The 19,947-nt window shown below is 43.9% G+C and overlaps 2 protein-coding genes across 6 annotated transcripts in view; one reads left to right on the top strand and one right to left on the bottom strand.

Annotated features, from left to right (window-relative positions):
• Positions 1-14,433, bottom strand: part of LOC138845860 (uncharacterized) — a 214,817-nt gene extending 200,384 nt beyond the window's left edge. For 2 of the 3 annotated variants that reach the window (XM_089315429.1, XM_089315430.1), the window contains exon 1: positions 14,223-14,433. In XM_089315429.1, the coding sequence (XP_089171555.1) occupies positions 14,223-14,297 (75 nt within the window). In that variant the 5' untranslated portion in view covers positions 14,298-14,433. The remainder of the gene's footprint in view (positions 1-14,222) is intronic. The other variant, XR_016222558.1, reaches the window with a different exon arrangement.
• A 136-nt stretch (positions 14,434-14,569) lies between these two features.
• On the top strand, positions 14,570-16,896 carry CYCS (cytochrome c, somatic). 3 transcript variants are annotated; one of them, XM_002713723.6, is made up of 3 exons: positions 14,570-14,629; positions 15,643-15,819; positions 15,931-16,896. In XM_002713723.6, the coding sequence occupies exons 2-3, from the start codon at positions 15,651-15,653 to the stop codon at positions 16,077-16,079; spliced, it is 318 nt and encodes a 105-aa protein (XP_002713769.1). In that variant the 5' UTR covers positions 14,570-14,629; positions 15,643-15,650; the 3' UTR covers positions 16,080-16,896. The 3 variants fall into 3 exon arrangements, with proteins under 3 accessions (XP_002713769.1, XP_002713768.1, XP_069915777.1); XM_002713722.6 differs by having other exon boundaries at positions 14,570-14,655; XM_070059676.2 differs by having other exon boundaries at positions 14,570-14,681.
• The last annotated feature ends 3,051 nt before the right edge of the window (positions 16,897-19,947 follow it).

Below are 19,947 nucleotides of genomic sequence, written 5' to 3'. Positions count from 1 at the left end.
GCACTTCGTGGGCGACTTAAACTGGTCAACTGACCAGTAAGTAAGAGCCGCGCGGGACGCACGACCGTTGAAAACGTTACTCGGAAAATCGTGTTTGCCAGGCTCAGAGCGAGAGTACCAAGGAGGCCTGCGTACCCGGATATTGAAAAGTTACGAAACTGCGGATGCAATAGGCCAGGCGGCCACTGCTCCGCGACCAGTAAGGCCCGCTAAGAACCTGGGAGGCTAGGCGGACCCCTCCCTCAGCCGGCTGCCTCACCGCCCCCACCCCACAGTCAGCCCTACACAACGGGAAGGCGGCGTGTGCCCGGCCTGCTCTCCTGGCTCACATCCGTTCTCAGCTCCCGCCTGGCGTGAGGCTGAGCAAGGAGGACTGTCTGTCCTTGCAGGAATGACCCAGGAGGGTGATCTCGGACGGCCTGGGAGAGCAGCCTGGGCACCTGGGAGTGGGCAGTGGCCGGGTGCCGGGGGCCTGGACGGAGTGTTCCCAGGCCACGGGACGTCTTCCCGGCCGGAACAGGCCCTTGTAAGACACAGAAATGGGGGAAGGGACCCTCTTCTCCAGATCTAAGGGTGGCACCTAAGTGATGTTTAATTAGTTGGTATATCAATGTACCAAACTGATTCGGTGGTAGTGTACAAAGATTTATTTTATTGATTTCAATGTAACTGACTGTTTGCTACAAACCTGTCAAAAATGCATTATAGTTTTAGGATATTTTAATCGGGCCTACCCCACCTAGATTAGCTTTTTAAGGGGAAGAAAAATACCCAAACAATGACTGTAACTCATTACTGCCAAAAAATAGCAAAGAGCAAGCGGATGAGGCCGTCCTTTAGCAACCCAAATTTTTATTAGGCCATTTTAGGAGAGTCTAAAATTAAATACAATTAAACAGTAAATAGATAATTCAAAATAAAAAAAAAGAAAATATTAATGGAAGCTTCCATTCATACATTGAAGATTAAGATAGATTGGATCCATGCATCTAATTTCTCTTACTATAAAAAAGCATGTTAAAGCTAAAATTTTTATTGTCATTGTATTTTGTTTTTGTTTTATCATATACGTACAAAAGCAAGAATGAAGCAGGTAGGTAAGAGCTATCACTAACATTTTGGAAAGGAAATAAGCGAAAGGTACATCCTAATTGGTTGACGACATTAAAATCCTAAACTGTCATTGGACAGAACTTTCAAAACAGTGCCAGGAGCCTTTAGGTATGAGAACGATGGAAGGGTTGGGGTTGGGGTTGGGGAGGGTGGCGAAATTCAGAAACATCATGGGGGAAGCAGAGACACCTGCCCCCTGGACCTTCTCTACATCTTATACCCTCACCCTACACCTCAGCACTGGGGGCACCTACCCTCCCTCCCCTTGACAGAATTCTGAAGGGTTGTTTTCTGAATACAGGTAAAACAGAACTTCCGGTACAGAGAACACCAAGCATAGCTGGGGCACAGGGGCTGTTGTAAAAATGGTGAATAAGTGATTTACCAGAGTCTCAGCAGGAATCAGATGCTCAAATGATTTCATTGAAGGAGTTCTGGGTAGAGTCTGGGTACAACCATGCAGGCAGGGTTAAGGGAAACTGTAGGGGATGGGGAGGCTCCCAGAAACTAGCAACAGCAAAAAGCTTCACCACTGCCGGCCCCCAGGAGAGATGAAGGCCAGAAACATTTTGTTTCTCTAGTCATCCACTGATGGACACTTGGATTCTTTGACTATTATAAATAATAATTTAATATATTGGTGAGGATAACTGAAGTTGCTGTTCATATGTAGTAGTAATACACTCTCTCTCTCACCTGGAAGAATTTATTGAAGTTATTTGGCTTGTTTATTCCTCAGATGTTTTGTCTAGTTTTCCACTGGAGCCATCTGGATCTAGTCTTCCTTGTGGAAAGGTTTTAAATTATGGCACCAATTTCTTTAACAATTACAGAACTATACAACTTTGCTTTATGATTTTGATATAAATTGCATGTTAAAGAAAGTTTTTATTTAATCTATATTTTCCAAAAGGTAATTATTTTAAAATTGACAAATAAAATTATATATATTTATTGCACAAAAAGTGACATTCTGAAATATATACATTGTGGAATGGCTAACTTGAGCTAATTAACACATGCATTACTTCCCTCAACTATCATTTTTATGGTGAGAACACTTTAAACCTACTCTCTTCACATTAAACACATTTTTTTACTTATTTAGAAGGCAGAGAGTGAGTGAAAGAGTGAGTTCACATTTACTGGTTCACTCCACAAATGCCTGCAATGGTTGGATGATGCCAGGAGCTGGAACTCAATTCTGGTCCCCACATGGGTAGCAGGAAATTACTGGCACCACTGCTTCTGCCTCCTAGGATCTGCATTAGCAGAAAACTAGAAAGATGAGCCAGGGCCTGGCATAAAACCCAGGCACTCAAATGTGGGACACGAGCATATTAACCACGAGGCTAAACGCTTGCTCTCCTTCCCCTCCTCCCCCTCCTCCTCCTTCCACCTTCATCCTCTTCCTCCTCTTTCTCCTCCTCCTCCTCTGCCTCCGCCTGTTCTCCTCCTCTTCTTTTATTTGAAAAGCAGAGACAGCCTTTGAGTAATTTTTAGAATATAGCATGTAAACTATAGTCATCACATTCCACAACAGATCTCTTGAACTTGTTTCTCATAACTGAAATGTTGTATCCTTTGATCAACTGTTCCCAACTCCGCCCTCCAGCTACCACACCAGCCCGTGATAAATATCTACTCTCCATTTCTATGAATTTAACTTTTTTGGATTCCTCATAAAAAGTGAGATCCGTGAGATCATATGATTGTTTTTCTGCACCTGGCTTATTTCACTTACTATAATGGCCTCTGCATCCATCCACATTGTTGCAAATGATTAACTTCTTTTCATGGTTGTATAATATTTCTTTAGGTATAGTTACCACATTTTCCTATGGACACTGTACTAGTCAGTTTTTCTTACTACAATGAAATACCAAAGAAAACTAACTTTAAAAAGAGAAAAGGTTTATTTACCTACAGTTTTAGAAGTTCAAGACAAGGCAGTCCCATTCACTTTCTCTGGTAAGGGTGGCAAATAGCAATGGTGGCAGGTGCGAGGAGGAAGGGTCACGTACAAGCCAAGATGCCATGAGGAGGTGGGCCCAAACACAGCCTTAAACCAACCCTCTTATGAGAATTCAGGCCAAACAAAAACCACCAGTGACCTAACAACCTCCCACTAGGCCTACCTCCTAAACAGTTCCATTATCTCTCAGGGGACCAAAACCTCTAAGACCTGGGTCTTTGGGGAACACCAAGACTAATACTCAAACCTCAGCAGACACTTAGGCTGATTCTATACCCTGGCTATTGTGAATAACACACCAAACAACATGAGAATGCAGACCTATTTCTTTTATTTTTCATATATGCCCATTAATGGGATTGCTGGATCATAATATGATAGTTCTACTTTTAACTGTTTGAGGAACCTCCATTCTGTTTTCCTTTAGGACTGTAGTATATTTACTTTCCTATCCTTGTGTGCAAGGGTTTCCTTTTCTCCACATACATCACCATTTGTTATCTTTCACCTTTCTGCTAATAACCATTCTAACAGGTGTGAGGTGAAACATCACCATGGCTTTAATTTGAATTTCTCAGATGATATTATTACTGATGTTGAGAATTTTCATATAAGCCATTTGTATGTTTACTTTTTTAAGATTTATTTATTTATCTGAAAGAGTTACACAGAGAGGAGAGACAGAGAGAGACAGAGAGAGAGAGGTCTTCCATCCGATGGTTCACTCCCCAATTGGGCACAATGGCTGGAGGTGCGCTGATCCGAAGCCAGGAAACAGGAGCTTCTTCCAGGTCTCCCATGTGGGTGCAGGGGCTCAAGGACTTGGGCCATCTTCTACTGCTTTCCCAGGCCATAGCAGAGAGCTGGATCAGAAGAGGAGCAACTGGGACTAGAACTGGCGCCCATATGGGATGCCGGCACTTCAGGCCAGGGTGTTAACCCACTGACCACAGAACAAGCCCCTGTATGCTTACTTTTTAAGAAATATTTATTCAGGTCTTTATCCATATTTTTAATCAGGTGTTTTCTTGCTCTTGAGTTGTATTTCCTATATATCTTGGGTATAACTCTTCATCAGATTATGGCTTGCAATATTTTCTCCCATTCTATGTCTCTCCACTCTGTGGGTTGTTTTCTTTGCTGTACAAGGGCTTTTTAGTTTGATGTAATCCAACTAGTCTATTTTTACTTTTGCTGCCTGTGCTTTAGAGTCAGTAATGCTACTTTATTATCTTTTCAATGTGCACAAGTTGTGTTATGATGCTCTCTTATTCATTCATCATATGAATTTTTTAAAGATTTATTTATTTGAAAGGTAGAGTTGCAGAGAGAGAGAGAGAGAGAGAGAGAGAGAGATCTTCCATTCACTCATTCACTGGTTCACTTCCCAAATAGCTACAATGGCTAGAGCTGGGCCAATCTGAAGCCAGGAGCTGGATGTTCTTCTGGGTCTCCCATGTGGGGGCAGGGGGCCAAGGAGTTGGGCCATCTTCCACTGCTTTCCCAGGCCATAGCAGAGAGCTGGATCAGAAGTGGAGCAGCCAGGACTCGAACCAGCACCCATATGGGATGCCAGCACTGCAGGCAGCAGCTTTACCCACTACACCACAGCGCAGGCCCCTTCACGTGAATTTTTAGAGACTTTTTTTTCATGATCTTTCTTACCAGATGTTGATCACTTATATAAGCCCATTCTTTTATTTTCAAACTATCTGTATCCTTATATCTTAGATGTGTCTCTTACAAAGATAAAATATTTGTTTTCTAAAATACTTGTTTGGAGCTGGCATTGTGGCACTGTGGGTTAAACTCCTACCTGTGATGTCAGCATCTCATATGTGCATGGGTTTGAGTACCAGCTGTTCTGCTTCCAATCCAGCTAATATGCCTGGGAAGGCAGCAGAAGATGGCCCACGCATGGGAGACTTAGATGAAGTTGCAGCTGTTGTGGTCATTTTGGGAGTGAACCAATGGAGAGAAGATCTCTTTCTGTCTCTTCCTCTAACTCTTCAAGTAAATAAAATACATCTTTAAAAAACTAAATAATTAAATATCTGTTTTATAACTGCAGATGTAGTTCCTTTAATGTAATAATTGGTCAGTTTGGGTTTTAATCTACCATCTTATGACATGCTTTTTTATTTTCCCTCTCATTTTTCTTTGGCTTTTAAAAAAAAATACCATTCCATTTTCCCCTTACTTTGAAAAATACACACAATTTTTCTACTATTTTATTAGTTTTCCCAGGCACTAAAATATACCCTCTTCCTAAATAATGAAAGAACCTAAGAATACTTTATTTTACCTCCCCCTCATATCAATAAAGACCAATTACTGCATCATTAAAGTATCACAAAATATCACAGATCGACCTTATAATTCAGAAGATCAATTTCTGTAGCTGGACATATGTCATATTCATCAGCCAGCTGAACTGTACTTTTTTCAGAAATTTAAATGTAATTCAAAATTTTTTCTGACATATTTCTAACCATTGCAACTTGCTGAATCAAAGCAAGTGAATTTGAAACAAGCTCAATGCAATCTCCTTTAAGGATCAACTCAGCCTTTTTGGCTTCAGATGCTGATCAAGCGATATTTGTTTTCATTAAAGATTTATTTTTTATTTATTTGAAAGGCAGGGTTACAGAGACAGAGGGAGAGGCAGACAGAGAGAGATCTTCCATTCACTAGTTGATGGCCAGGGTTGTGCCAGACCAAAGCCAGGAGCCTAGAGCTTCCTGTAGGTCTCCCACATGGGTGCAGGGACCCAAGAACTGAGACCATCTTCTGCTGCTTTCCCAGGTGCATTAGCAGAAAGCTGGACCAGAAGCAGAGCAGCCAGTTCTCAAACCAGCACCCATATGGGATGCTGGTACTGCAGGCAGTGGCCTAATGAACTATGCTACAACACTGCCTCCCCCAAATAAATAAACCTTAAAAAAAAGTATATGGAAAACTTAAAGCCTTTGATGTTAAAAACACTTACCAAAATAATATTGAAGGGAAACTATCACAACACAATAAAAAATATATGCAAAAAACCTACAACAAACCTCATACTCTCTGGTGAAAGACAGAAATGTTCCTCTAAAATCAGGAACAAGGCAAAGATGCCCAATTAGATATTGCACCAGAAGTTCTAACCAGAGCAATTAAGCATGAAAAATAAATAAAAAGCATCCAAATAAGAAAGGATAAAGAAAAATCATTCTGTTCACAGACAATCTTATATGTTAAAAAAAAAATCCTAAAGATTCCACAAATAAGCAGTTAGAATAAATGAATTCAGAACAGTAGCAAAGTAAAAAATGAACGTGCAAAAATCAGTTACAATTCTATATACTAATGATGAACAATCTGAAAAGAAAATTAAGGGGAGGAAACTACATTTACAATAATGCACACACACACACACACAATGCTTAGCAATTAACCAAGAAGGTGAGAGATTATACAATGAAAACTACAAAGCATTCTGAAACAAATGAAAGGCAAATAAATGTAAAGATATCTCATTTTCACATATTAAAAACTTTTATATTGCTGTCAATATTACACAAAGCAATACAGAGATGTACTACAATTCCTATAAAAATTCCAATGATTTTTTTTTGAAGAAATGGAAAAACGTATCAAAAAACCATATGGAATTTCAAGAGATTCTGAACAGCTAAAGCAATCTAAGAGAGAACAATTCTATAGGAATCATACTTTCTGAAACTAAAACGTACTGCAAAATTACAGTAATCAAAATGGTATTATACTGGCACAAAGTCAGACATACAGACCAATGGACTAGAATGGAGAGTCCAGAAATAGACTCTGACATATACGGACAAGTGACTTTTGTCAAGTGAGCCAAGATCATTCAATGCAGAAAAGGCAGTCTGTTCCACAAATGGTGCTATGAAAACAGCACTATCTGGACTCAGAAGAATAAAGATGGATCTAACCTAATACCATGTGCAAAAATTACATACAAATGAATTGTGAACTAAATTTAAGTCCTAAAACTGTAAAAGTTCCAAGGAAAAAATAGGCCAAAAGTTTCAAGACATTGGGTTTCCCAATTTCTTGGACACGATTCCAAAGCCACAAGCAATAACAGAAAAAGGACAAACTGGATTTCATGAAAATTTTAAAAATTTGTACATCATAAAATACTATCAACAGGCCGGCGCCGCAGCTCACTAGGCTAATCCTCCGCCTTGCGGCGCCGGCACACCAGGTTCTAGTCCCGGTCGGGGCACAGGATTCTGTCCTGGTTGCCCCTCTTCCAGGCCAGCTCTCTGCTGTGGCCAGGGAGTGCAGTGGAGGATGGCCCAAGTGCTTGGGCCCTGCACCCCATGGGAGACCAGGATAAGTACCTGGTTCCTGCCATCGGATCAGCGCGGTGCGCTGGCCGCAGCGCGCTGGCCGCAGCGGCCATTGGAGGGTGAACCAACGGCAATGGAAGACCTTTCTCTCTGTCTCTCTCTCTCACTGTCCACTCTGCCTGTCAAAAAAAAAAAAATACTATCAACAGAGTAACAGAGAATCCTATAGAATGGGAGAAAAAAATATTCAAATCAATATTTGATATGGGATTAGTATCCAGAATGAATTCAGAATTCCTAAAACTCTATAGCAATAAAAAATTCCGATTAAAAAATAGACAAAGGACTTGTTAGGCATTCCTCCAAAGAAGATATACAAATGGACAATAAGGACATGAAAGATGCTCAACATTAATTATCAGGAAAACCAAATCCAGAGCACAAGGTATTAGCTCAAAACATTAAGATGGCTACTACAGGTAAAGCCACCACCTGCAGTGCCCACATCCCATGTGGGTGCCAGTTTGAGTTCCGGCTACTTCATTTTTGATCCAGCTCTCTGCTATGGCCTGGGAAAGCAGTAGAAGATGGCCCCAGTCCTTGGGCTCCTGTACCTGCATGGTAGACACAAAAGAAGCTCCTGGCTCCTGGCTTTGGATCAGCCCAGCTCTGCCTTTTGCAGCCATTTGGTGAGTGAACCAGCAGATTGAAGACCTCTCTCTCTGCCTCTCTGCCTCTGTCTCTCTGTAATTCTGCCTTTCAAATAAATAAATTAATCTTAAAAAAAGATGGCTACTATTTAAGAAAGAAAGGGAAGCAAAGGAAGGAGGGGGGAATGGGTACTGGCAAGGATGCAGAAAAACTGGACCCCATGTGCACTACTGGTAGGAATATAAACAGCACATTTACTGCTGCCATGGAAAAGAGTACATTAAAATAGAACTACCACATAATTCAGCAATTCCACTTCTGGATATATATTTCCAAAGAATGGAAAGCAGAGAAGCCACTTTTGTGGCACAGTGGGTTAAGCTGACACTTGGGATGCCAACATCCCATATCAGAGTGCCAGTTCAAGTCCCAGCTGTCACACTTCTGATCCAGCTCCCGGCTAATGTACCTGGGGAGGTAGCAGAAGATGGTGCAAGTGTTTGGGCCCTTGTCTCCTGAATGGGAGACCCAGATGCAGTTCCTGGCTCCTGGCTTCAGCCAGGCCAAACTCTGACTCCCTCTCTCTCGTTCTCTCCCTTTCTCCCTCTTTCCCTCCCTCCTTTCTCCATATTACTCTGCCTCTAAATAAATCTCTAAAAAAAATAATTGAAAGCAAAGACCTCAAGAAATATTTGTACATCCATGCTCATAGCAGCAGTATTCACAACAGGTAAACATAGAAGCAACCGAAGTGCTCACTGATGAACAGCAAAATGTAGAACTCACATATAATGTAACCCAGCCTTAGAAAGGAAGGAAATTTTGACATATAACATGGATGAACCTTGAAGACATTACTCTAAGAGAAATAAACCAGTCACAAAGACAAATGCCATATGATTCCACTGACATGAAGTACTTAGAGCAGACAGAACTATGGACAGGGGCTGGCATTATGGTACAGCAGGTTAAGCCACCACCTGCAATGCCGGCATCCTGTATAACATCCAGTTTGAGACCCTGCTGCTCTGCTTCCAATCCAAGTCCCTGCAATATGCCTAAAAAGTAGCAGAATGGCCCAGTTTGGAGCTCCTGGCTCCTGGCTTCAGTCTTGCCCATTCCTGGCTGTTGCCACCATTTCAGGAAGTGAGCCAGTAGATACACAGATATCTCTCTCTCTGTCTCTCTCTCTTTCAAATAAATAATTTTTTTAAAAAATAGAAAGTAGAAAGGTGGCTGACAGGGGCTGAGGAAAGAAAATGGAACATTGTTGTTTAATGAGTATATTAGGGTTCTCCAGGGTGACAAAACAAAAGGATATACCTGTATGACATACAAAATATAACACATATAAATATGGGCCATTGTATATATTGTGTATATACATTTATGTATATATTATATATGTATATATATGTGTGTATATATATGTGTGTGTATATATATATATGGAAGAGAAAGGATTTATTAAGAGAATCAGCTCAATTACAGAGGCTGAGAAGTCTTACAATAGGCCATCTACAAGCTGTAAAACCAACAAAGCTGGAAGCATGGAGAAGTCCAAGTTTTAAAGCCTCAGAACCAGGAAAGCCAATGTTTGCTTTTTTAAGATTTATTTTTCAAAAGCTAAAGTGACACAGAGAGAGGGACAGAGAGAAGATATCTTTCATCCGCTGGTTTACTCCCCAAATGGCCACAACAGCCAGAACAGGGCCAGGGAAAAGCCAGGAGCTTAGAACTCCACCCAGGTCTCCATGTGGGTGACAGGGGCCCCAGTGCTTGGGCCACCTCCCACTGTCTTGAGGCTTATTAGCAGGGAGCTGATTTAGAAGCAGAGCAACCCGACCATTATTCCAATATGGGATACAGGTGTCATAAAACCCACATGATGGCCCAGGCCAGTGGTTTAACTCTCAGTCCAAGACTGAAACCGTGAGAACATAGTGGGCTGCTAGTGCAGGTTCCAGCGACCAAAGACTGGAGTTCTGACTTCCAAGGGCAAAAGGAGAGCATGTTTTGGCTCCAGAACAGGGAGAAAGGGCATAAAATTCACATTTCCTGTTTTTTGTTCCATCCAGGCCCTCAAAAGGTTGAGCGGGCCCCTTGGAAGCTGGTAGAGAAGGGATCTTCCTTACATACTCCACTGATTCCAAGCCAGTCCCTTCTGGAAATACCCTCACAGACACAACCAGAAATAACACCTGATCACTGTGTAGGTAGTTCTCAATCAAGTCCACACCTAAAATTAACCATCACAATGGGGAGACACTTTCACAGTTGCAAGATAGAGTCCTGGAAATGAGTGGTAGTGATAGTGGTACCATATGAATGGACTGCATACCACTGAACTGTACTCCTAAGATAGTTAAGATAGCAAATTTTATGTTGTATGTATTTTCCTCCCCATCCCACCCTCCTGCCTGCTCTCAGAATTACAGTATCTTGCTTTTTTTTTAATCATTTCTTTACCTCATATATAGCTATCACATAAACACATACATACACGGGTACTTCAAAAAATTCATAGAAAATGGAATTGGAGGCCGGCGCCACGGCTCACTAGGCTAATCCTCCGCCTGCAGCACCAGCACCATGGGTTCTAGTCCTGGTTGGGGCTCTGGATTCTGTCCCAGTTGCTCTTCTTCCAGTCAAGCTCTCTGCTGTGGCCCAGGAAGGCAGTGGAGGATGGCCCAGGTCCTTGGGCCCTGCACCCGCATGGGAAACCAGCAGGAATCACCTGGCTTCTGGCTTCGGATCGGCGCAGCGCCGGCCACAGCGTGCTGGCCGTAGCAGCCATTTTGGGGGTGAAACAACCGAAAAAAGGAAGACCTTTCTCTCTGTCTCTCTCTCACTGTCTAACTCTGCCTGTCCAAAAAAATGAAGAAAATGGAATTGGAATTGGAAGATAACACAAAATCTCCACAAATTTTTTAAACTATCCATTTAGGTGTGTGTCTTAGTTTTCCTTGAACTTTTAGAAAGTTTATCACACTATATGTAGTTTATTTCAATGATTACAATTTTCATTTCTAGAAGTTACTTTCAACTCTTCCTGAAATTTGCCTGGAAAACTCCTGTTCACTGTAGCTTTCTATTTCCTTCTTTTATCTGAATGGTTAAATGCCATTTCATAGTATACTTTTTAAGATAAATAAAAATCACTTACTCTGTCTACAAAGGTCACAGGCTATTTCCCCCTCTGCCTTCCTTCAAAGAATTTCCTTAGAGAATCTCTAAAGACTGAGTCCTCACTCTAACCTTTTAAAGTAAACCCCTCAGAAGGTCTGGGTCCATTCCTTTGGAAAGTAAACTCCTAGGAAGATGGAGCTCCAGGGTCCCTGTCACCTTGGGAGTTTAATGCTGGCATAGCCATGTATTTCTGGTGTGTACACAGGGTCGGGGGTGTTCATTATACTTTAAAACAACAATAATGCATACATAAATGGTTCCTCCAATTCCCAGGTGAATCTACTGGGAAGGAATGTGATAACAAAACAAAGACTCAACCAAGGAGAGGATCTGGCCAAACTGTGATGGCAAATCTTCCTCAGGAAAACAGATCATAAATCCAAATACCAGTGATCAGTGTGCTGCCAAACAAATAGGGCACTGATGACCCTGAAGCCTCATGTTACACGCTAGCTAAAAACAGCATGACATAAAAAAATCATAACTTGGGGCCAGCTTTGTGGGACAGCAGGTTAAGCCACCACCTGCAACACTGACATCCAGTGTCAGAGCACCAGTTGGAGTCCCAATAGCTCTGCTTCTGCCAGCTTCCTGCTAATGTGCCTAGGAAGGCAATGCAACAGAAGACAGCCTGAGTGCTGGAACTCTTGCCTCCCATGAGGAAGACTCAGATGGACTTCCTGGATACTGGCTTTGACCAGGACCAGCCCCAGCCCCAGCCATGTGTCATTTGGGGAGTGAACCAATGGATCTCTTCCTTTCTAACTACCTTTCAAATAAATAAATCTTTAGAAAATAAAATATAAAGAGATTCTAATTTAGCTCTGTTGTATAATTATGTGAGATTTTTGGTCTGCTTTGGCAGTTTCTTGTGGGTTACCTATATATGCACTTTTTTGTTCCTGCTCAACAATAAAAATGATTGCTTCTTTTTTAAATGGATGTGAAGAAGTCTCTCTGTTGATAAGATTTTCATCTCCAGTAACTACTAATTCCAACACCTGTGACCTTCTGGTGGTAAAATTTTGCTCTTTGTTGCTTTCCATTACAATCTCATGCTTGGGACCTCTCATGACTATGAGAGTACTCAGGGGCCTGGGTCAAGATAGTCCTCAGGAAAAGATTTGTGCTTGTTTTCTGCCAGACAACAAGACAAGCTGCTCAACCACGACTACTTGGTTCATTTTCAGACGTTCCTTAGACCCTGCAGGTAGGGCAAAATCAAATCCCAAGCCTGTATGAGGGTGGCAGACCTGTAGTTATGAATCCTTGGAGAATAACTTTTTCTCCTCATTCAGCACCAAGGCCAAGACAGAGGAGACTAACCTGGTCTACGCCTTTGCCATAAACAGGCAGCATTTTGTCCTTTGGATTCAGGGCACCAACTCCACCTCCGACCTCACCTCACCACCCTGCATGGGCTTCACTTTCATTTTGCTGATGTGCTGTCATAGCACAAGGCTCCTCCCCTGCAGCAAAGGTCCATAGGTTGGCCCTGGAGTCAGTTCATGTCTAGTACATTCACTTTCCTTTTTTCCCCATAATTCACCCTCTGCCTCCAAACAGAGGATTTTCCTTACTTCTTGCGGCCTCGTTATTTATTTTCATGGGGAGGAGGTAGATAACTAGATTTTGTTCATCAGAAGGTTTTTTAAAACTAAGTCATCTACTCTGTTGCTGGAAGGAGAAACCAAAGGCATTGCTTTATAATCTCTCTCTTGGTCTCTCTCTCTCTAACTCTTCCAAATAAATAAATATTTTAAAGAATAAGAATTTCCAGTTTCGTATTTTCTTTCTAATAGGAATAAATGTAAAGGGAAATCTATCCATTCACGAAGCCAGTCAATTTACTGGCACATCTATATGATCTGTGGCATCAGCACTCTGATACCCCATTGATCAACTCCTTAAAGGACAAACACTAATAACTCTTGATACTACAAACATCAGAGACTTGCATAGAACAACTACCTGTTGAAGGACCACATTTTCCTTGGAGGAGTATGGCTGGCAGTATTAGGACTTGGCTTCATAAAGATGCGTTCAACATGTACAATTTTTCCTCTTGTCATTATTCCTTAAATGATACAATGTAACAATGCACTAACACATTGTATTTCATAGTGTAAGGGATTTAGAAGTAATTTAAAGCATACAGGAGGACGTGCATGGTTTGTAAGCAACTCCTGTACCATTTCTGTGAGAGACTTGTGCAGATTTCTGCACTAGCAGAGAGGTACCCAAGGTACTCTAATCTTAGAGGGAGATGGAGAATTTGGGGTAGAAATCACAGGACCAGAGATATGCAAGCCTGGGGTAATGCAGGCGAACTTCCTAGTGTCTACTGCTTCCATTGAGGGTGGGAGAAAGGATACCAGAATCTAACTTCCGCCAAAGAGTGCTTACTGACTCACTCCAGGTACCAGGTAAAGCATGGACATGCGTACATGCATTCCACAACCACTCGACGTTATGAGTGTGGCAGTGCCAGACGGAAAACAGGAATGGAGGAAAGAGTCATCAGAATGTAGGGGCAGAGTCTGGAAGAAAGCTCCCGGGGCCAGAACTGAGTGAGTGGGGTAAGGGGAAGCTGAACAACAACAAAAAATATCTACATTTCTGCTATGGCCTCAACCGCACTGGCTACCTGGGACGTGACCTTTACCTAATTTCCAAGGACTCTCTAATCATCGAAAAACGTGACTTCCTAGACGCCGCCTGCACACCCTCCCGCTGCTCCGCGTTTTGGAGGGTGTCCCCGCCCCAAGGGCATGCCTCCCTGGGTCTCGGGCGTCCACCGGGCACAGCTGGGAGAAAGGTGAGGGCAGAACAAGGGCCCCAGCCCGCAGGGTCAAGGTAAAGGTCGCCAGCTGACTGGGGGACAATCAGGTCACTTCTCGGGGCGTCCAGGTTAGGGCGTGAGTCGAACGTGGTTTGGCTTAAGCTCTTTACACCCTGCGCCCAAGAACTGTTACCTCAGGAAAACAACGCCCAGGATCCAGACGGAGACTTCGCTCCGCGGGCGCCCGGAGGCGGCAGGGTGACGTCATCGCCCCCCGCCCCACCTCGACGCTCTGTGTCGCAGGGCCTGCCGTAAGGGCCCGGTAAGCCAGGCCTCCAGAGGAAGGGCACCCGCGAGGGACACCCTACCCTGCTAGCCGGCATGCGCGCTGGCGCAGGCTCCTGACGCAGGGACCAATGAGGAGCCGCTACGTCACTGCGTATGTCCCGCCTCGGCCGCACGTCGGGCCGCGCGGGGGCGGAGCGAGTGCGGTTGCACCAACGCCGGTACTTAGGCGCGGGCCGGCGTGTCCTTGGGCTTAGAGAGCGGGACGTCCAGCTTCCTGGTGCGGTCCTTTGGGGCGCGAGCTACTAACGAGCGGTGAGCGCGGGAGTGCGGAAGCAGCCGTAGGTGGCGGGCAGAGCTGTGGAATGTGCGCACATGCGTGGGGAGCGCGCGGTGGAGCGCGGGACGTAGCCAGGCACTTCCCAGTGGGGTCCACGCGAGCCGGACGGGGCCGGGCGGGAGAAGCGGGGATTTCCTGGCCAGCTGGCGCCCGGGAGCTCACGGCGCGAAGTGGGGCAGCGTCCTGAGTAGGCAGAGGGGCAGACTCGCTCGCGGACTGGCAGGGACGCGGGCCTCCCGGCCGTGGGTGGTAAGGAACCAATGGGCAGGATTTCCCCCGCGAGGGCCGGCGCGGCCTTTCACGTCCACCTACAGAGAGCAGAGCCTGCCTGCTGCTCGGGTCAGGGAGGGGTCGTCTCCCGATAACCGCGCAGGAGCGAGCTCCACCAAGGGGGGCTTCGTGAGTCCCCGTGAACCCGAAGCCGACCTACATGGTCGCCCGTGGGCGTCTTAGAACTGGAGAGAGCGAATGTGCCTCGCGCGGCCCGCCCGAGTCCTCCCAGCCACCGCCGGCGCCTTGGTGCTGGTGTAATTTAAGCTGCGCGGGTGACCTCCAGGGCCCGAGGGGACCAGGGCCTCGTTTTGTACACAGCGTGCTTCACCTGATCCTCAAGAGAGGTGGCTTTCGGTTGTAGTGTGCGTAAATAATCAGGGCTTGTAAAAAGTGGGGATTTGGGTGGTTTGGGTGTACGGTAATCCCAGGTCAGGTTTGTGACTTCGTGACCTTGACCTGTGCTTTTGAAACTGGGTTATGAAGTAGATCTCCACTTTGCCCAGGCTTCCAACACTTGTACACACAAGAAATGAGATTTTCAGGAGGTTCCCTTAAGTAGTGTTTCAGTATTAAAGTATTGGGAATGTGCGGAGCGAAACAAAATTTGTCCTGGCTCTGAATGCTGTAGAGCAGCAGTGATGTGGTAGCTCCAATGTATTTGTTTCTTAAGGGAAAAAAAAAGTTACTAAGCTGGATCTTTTTTTTTTTTTTTTAGAGTTAAAAATGGGTGATGTTGAGAAAGGCAAGAAGATTTTTGTTCAGAAATGTGCCCAGTGCCACACTGTGGAAAAGGGAGGCAAGCACAAGACTGGACCAAATCTCCATGGTCTGTTCGGGCGGAAGACAGGTCAGGCCGTTGGATTCTCCTACACAGACGCCAACAAGAACAAAGGTAAGAGGAAGGCAGTTGCCCGGTAATACAGCACCAGTTGAGTGAACGTGCCCTGTAGCCAGCTCTTCTGTCGGGAGTGTGAGATTCTTAACCAGTGCATCTCTTCCTTAGGCATCACCTGGGGAGAGGACACGCTGATGGAGTATTTGGAGAATCCCAAGAAATACATCCCTGGAACCAAAATGATCTTCGCTGGCATTAAGAAGAAGAATGAAAGGGCAGACTTGATAGCTTATCTCAAAAAAGCTACGAATGAGTAATAGCTGGCCACTGCCTTATTTATTACAAAACAGCAATGTCCCGTGACTTTTTTTATGTGCACCATAATTTAATTCTCATACACCAGAATTCAGATCATGAATGGCTGACAAAATATTTTTGTCCAACAGTCTAATATTGCCTTGTGTGGTTAAATAGGAAATTTTGGTAGTAATTCCAGTTCAGTGAATGCCCTCACTGTTTTCCCCTTCTAAGGATATGATTGGACTTAACTAACAAAACTTGTCAATGCCATCCCAAAACCTGTTGGGAGATTGGATTTAGATTTAAATGCTGGGGAAATTGCCTCACTGTCTCAGAACTGAACGAGATTCCCTTGTTCTTTACCTACCTAAGGCAAGAGCTGAAGACATTTGGAAACGTCTACTTCGTATTTTTGGTCTTAGCTGTGGCAATCTCATTAGAATTTCCTGTATCTAAACTTCTGCCTTTTACTTACTGAAAGGCATTTTAGTGTGGTTTATGCATATCAAATAAAGAATATTTAACACTTCTCACATTTTATAGATGATCTGTAAGGTCAGGTGCTTTGAACGTCAGCATGACCAGGTGAAGTAACAAGTTACACTTGCTGTTGAATTCTGTACTACCTTAGACTGAGTTAGAATTCAGGATTGTCTATAAGCAGCCATTTGGAAACACATAACACTGAGGAGCTACTGTGTATTTGTGTTTAGTAATGGTGCTTTTGCCAGCTCAATGGAAGGACTAAGGTAGAGGAGATACCATCAGCACAAAACCTCTAAAATATGTGATCACAAGACTTAAGAGAATTAAAAACAGAATTATAGATCATGATTTTTTGACTGTGTCTGCTTTAATGATTCATGCTGAAATTTTAATGGTTAAAGAGTGTAATTGCCCTAAGTATTGGTGCATCAGTGTTCCTAGTTGTAGAATTAGGTTGTGTTGGCTTGGTCATGTAGGGCAGCCTGGACTATAGCACTTCACTAATTCATCCCTAAAATTTCTTTGGCCAGAATGAAAACTGCAGCATTTTTGCCAAATGTTGCCGCTCAGTTTTGTGGTGTGTATCAGTGTATGATGAAATAGTGAGTTATTTTGGACAATCTTTGCCATACCCTTTTTTTTTTTTTTTTTTTTTGACAGGTAGAGTTATAGACAGTGAGAGAGAGGGATACAGAAAGGTCTTCCTTGCGTTAGTTCACTCCCCTAATGGCTGCTATGGCCAGCGCTGCGCCAATCCGAAGCCAGGAGCCAGGTGCTTCTTCCTGGTCTCCCATGCAGGTGCAGGGTCCCAAGCACTTGGGCCATTCTCCACTGCCCTCAGGCCACAGCAGAGAGCTGGACTGGAAGAGGAGCAACCGGGACTAGAACCCGGCGATGCAGGCAGAGGATTAACCAAGTGAGCCACGGTGCTGGCCCCTGCCATACCCATTTAGAGTAGTTTCTGAAATTTTATGGAGATGGTGGACCTGAACAAAGCTGTAACGTGTATTAAGGGACATCTGTGCTAGTGGAGGTAAGAGCCATGTTATCAATAGGCCTTGAAAACCTGGCAAAGTACTTAGTGACATGCGAATCATTCATAGAAGAAATGTGAAAAACAAGGAAGTCAGTGTGGAAGCACATGCTGAAAGTTAAATAGCCACTTAGGGTACCCTCATCCCACATCAATTCATGTCTCTGGTTTCCACTTTTCATTCCAGCTTCCTCCTGTGCATCCTGGGAAACAGGGTGGTGGCCTAGATACTTAGGTCCTTGCCACCACATGGCAGACCTGGATTGGTTTCCAAGTTCCTGGCACAGCCTCAGCTGTTGCAAGCATTTGGAAGTGATCCAGCAGACAAAAGATATCTCTCCCTGCCTTCCGAATGGAAAGCAAAAATATATGAAAATTTTTCCTAAAATATTCAGAAATTGAGCTTTAATAGAACTTAATGACTGCATTTAGCAGTACCCAGAGATGATGTAGTGCTGAGCCCATGAGGGACAAGTTTGGACTAATGTGGGGAAGCCCTGGAGGTCAAAGTTCCACTTTGCACCCTGGGAATGATGCAGAAAGTGAACATCATTTAACCCAGAAGTGATCAAGTTGTGGCACAGCCATCAAAACTGAGAATTGCTGGTTAATTCACATGAAAGCCACTTGGGCTTGGTGTTTTTTTTTTTTTTTTCGTTTCCTTATTTCTGTTCCTCCTACAGCAGCCAAGGCCTGCATGGGCACTGATGGGAGCCTGCAGTGTTGTACGTCAGACCTTAAGCAAGTACCTCTGATGCTTATATATAGTATAAGGTAACCTGTAAGAGCAGAGGCAGAGGTGTTTCCTTAGTTTGCAGTATATGCTCTTAAAGGAAAAGGGGATGGATAGGCTAGCACTGTGACTCACGTCTTTGTTCCTAGTGCTTCATTGTAAGTGACTAGGTTAGTGATATCCAAAGTGAGGACCAGGTGTACTTAAGGAGGATTTCTTCCAACTGACGTCCACATTCTGGGTTTTGTCTAGAGCAGCACTCTCCAGTACATCCTTCTGTGATGATAGAACTCATCTTACAGACCAAGTGTGCCCTTGAAATATGCCCATATATATAGAGCTAAATTTTTAATTTTGTTAAATGATTAATGTGAATTTACATAACCACAAATGGCAAGGAGCTGTTGGATCACATGAGTGGAGTCATGGGTCTAAGAACAGTGCTGCTCCTGGACTCACTTTCTCGACCTAGCCCCTCAGAACTCCGATTCTCATTCCTTTTTCTAAACCTAATTGCTTAGCGCTAGAATTTCACTGTATGTTTGATCCCATTTACACGTGGGCAATTTACAGATAGGTGGTACTCAGATATAGCTAGGGATGCTCCTTTGTGATTTTGCTGGTGGTCCCCCTATGTATCACTGATGTAAAATATAGCCCTCTGTACATAGAAACACCAGAGAGGACCAAAGGGTGGCAACTGATTTGAAGGTTACAGTTTGTTAGAAATGGCCTGGCAAAGATGACAGAATATGGATTGGTTTGCTACAACTGTGGTAAGAGCCCCCATTTTAATCACATTTCAATGAGCCCCTAGAGATTGTTTACAGTCCAGCTGTGCCAGTTTATAGATAGGAGGTAAAGTTCACCAGAGCTGGATTTAAGACATTTATTTATTTTTTTTTTCTTTTTTGACAGGCAGAGTGGACAGTGAGAGAGAGAGACAGAGAGAAAGGTCTTCCTTTGCCGTTGGTTCACCCTCCAATGGCCACCGCGGCCGGCGCACCGCGCTGATCCGATGGTAGGAGCCAGGTGCTTCTGGTCTCCCATGGGGTGCAGGGCACAAGCTCTTGGGCCATCCTCCACAGCAGAGAGCTGGCCTGGAAGAGGGGCAACCGGGACAGAATCCGGCGCCCCGACCGGGACTAGAACCCGCTGTGCCGGCGCCACAAGGCGGAGGATTAGCCTAGTAAGCCACAGAGAATACTGGGCCTACGATTAGAAAATGTGTTCAGTGTGTATCATCATATGACACGCTGTGGGCTCAATCCCACTAGACAGCTGCTTTTGCAAATAAAACACAGTCACATTCATTCTTGTATGTATTGTGTAGGGTTGCTTTTGTGCTACATTAGGAATTTAATAGTTCCCATAGAGACTCTGGCCCACAGAGCCTAAATGTTTACTCTCTGGTACTTTACCAGGTTTCTCAGCCCCTGGCTTAGAACATTGCATTGCCAATCTAACACCTCATTTTTTGCCATTTGGACAATAGGAATAATAGCTACCTCAGAAGAATCATTGAGTTATGTGGGAAAGCCGTTATTTGTGGTAAGCTCTGAAAAATGTGATTTGTCTAATTTTGTATCTGCATCAAACTCCTTGGAAGTCACATAGTGAAAATTTTCTGCTT

The sequence above is a fragment of the Oryctolagus cuniculus genome, chromosome 16 (assembly GCF_051225735.1).
Source record: "Oryctolagus cuniculus isolate XC-2025 breed Fujian yellow rabbit chromosome 16, ASM5122573v1, whole genome shotgun sequence".
In the NCBI taxonomy this organism is placed as follows: Eukaryota; Metazoa; Chordata; class Mammalia; order Lagomorpha; family Leporidae; genus Oryctolagus; species Oryctolagus cuniculus.
This window is presented reverse-complemented; position numbering and strand designations above follow the sequence as displayed.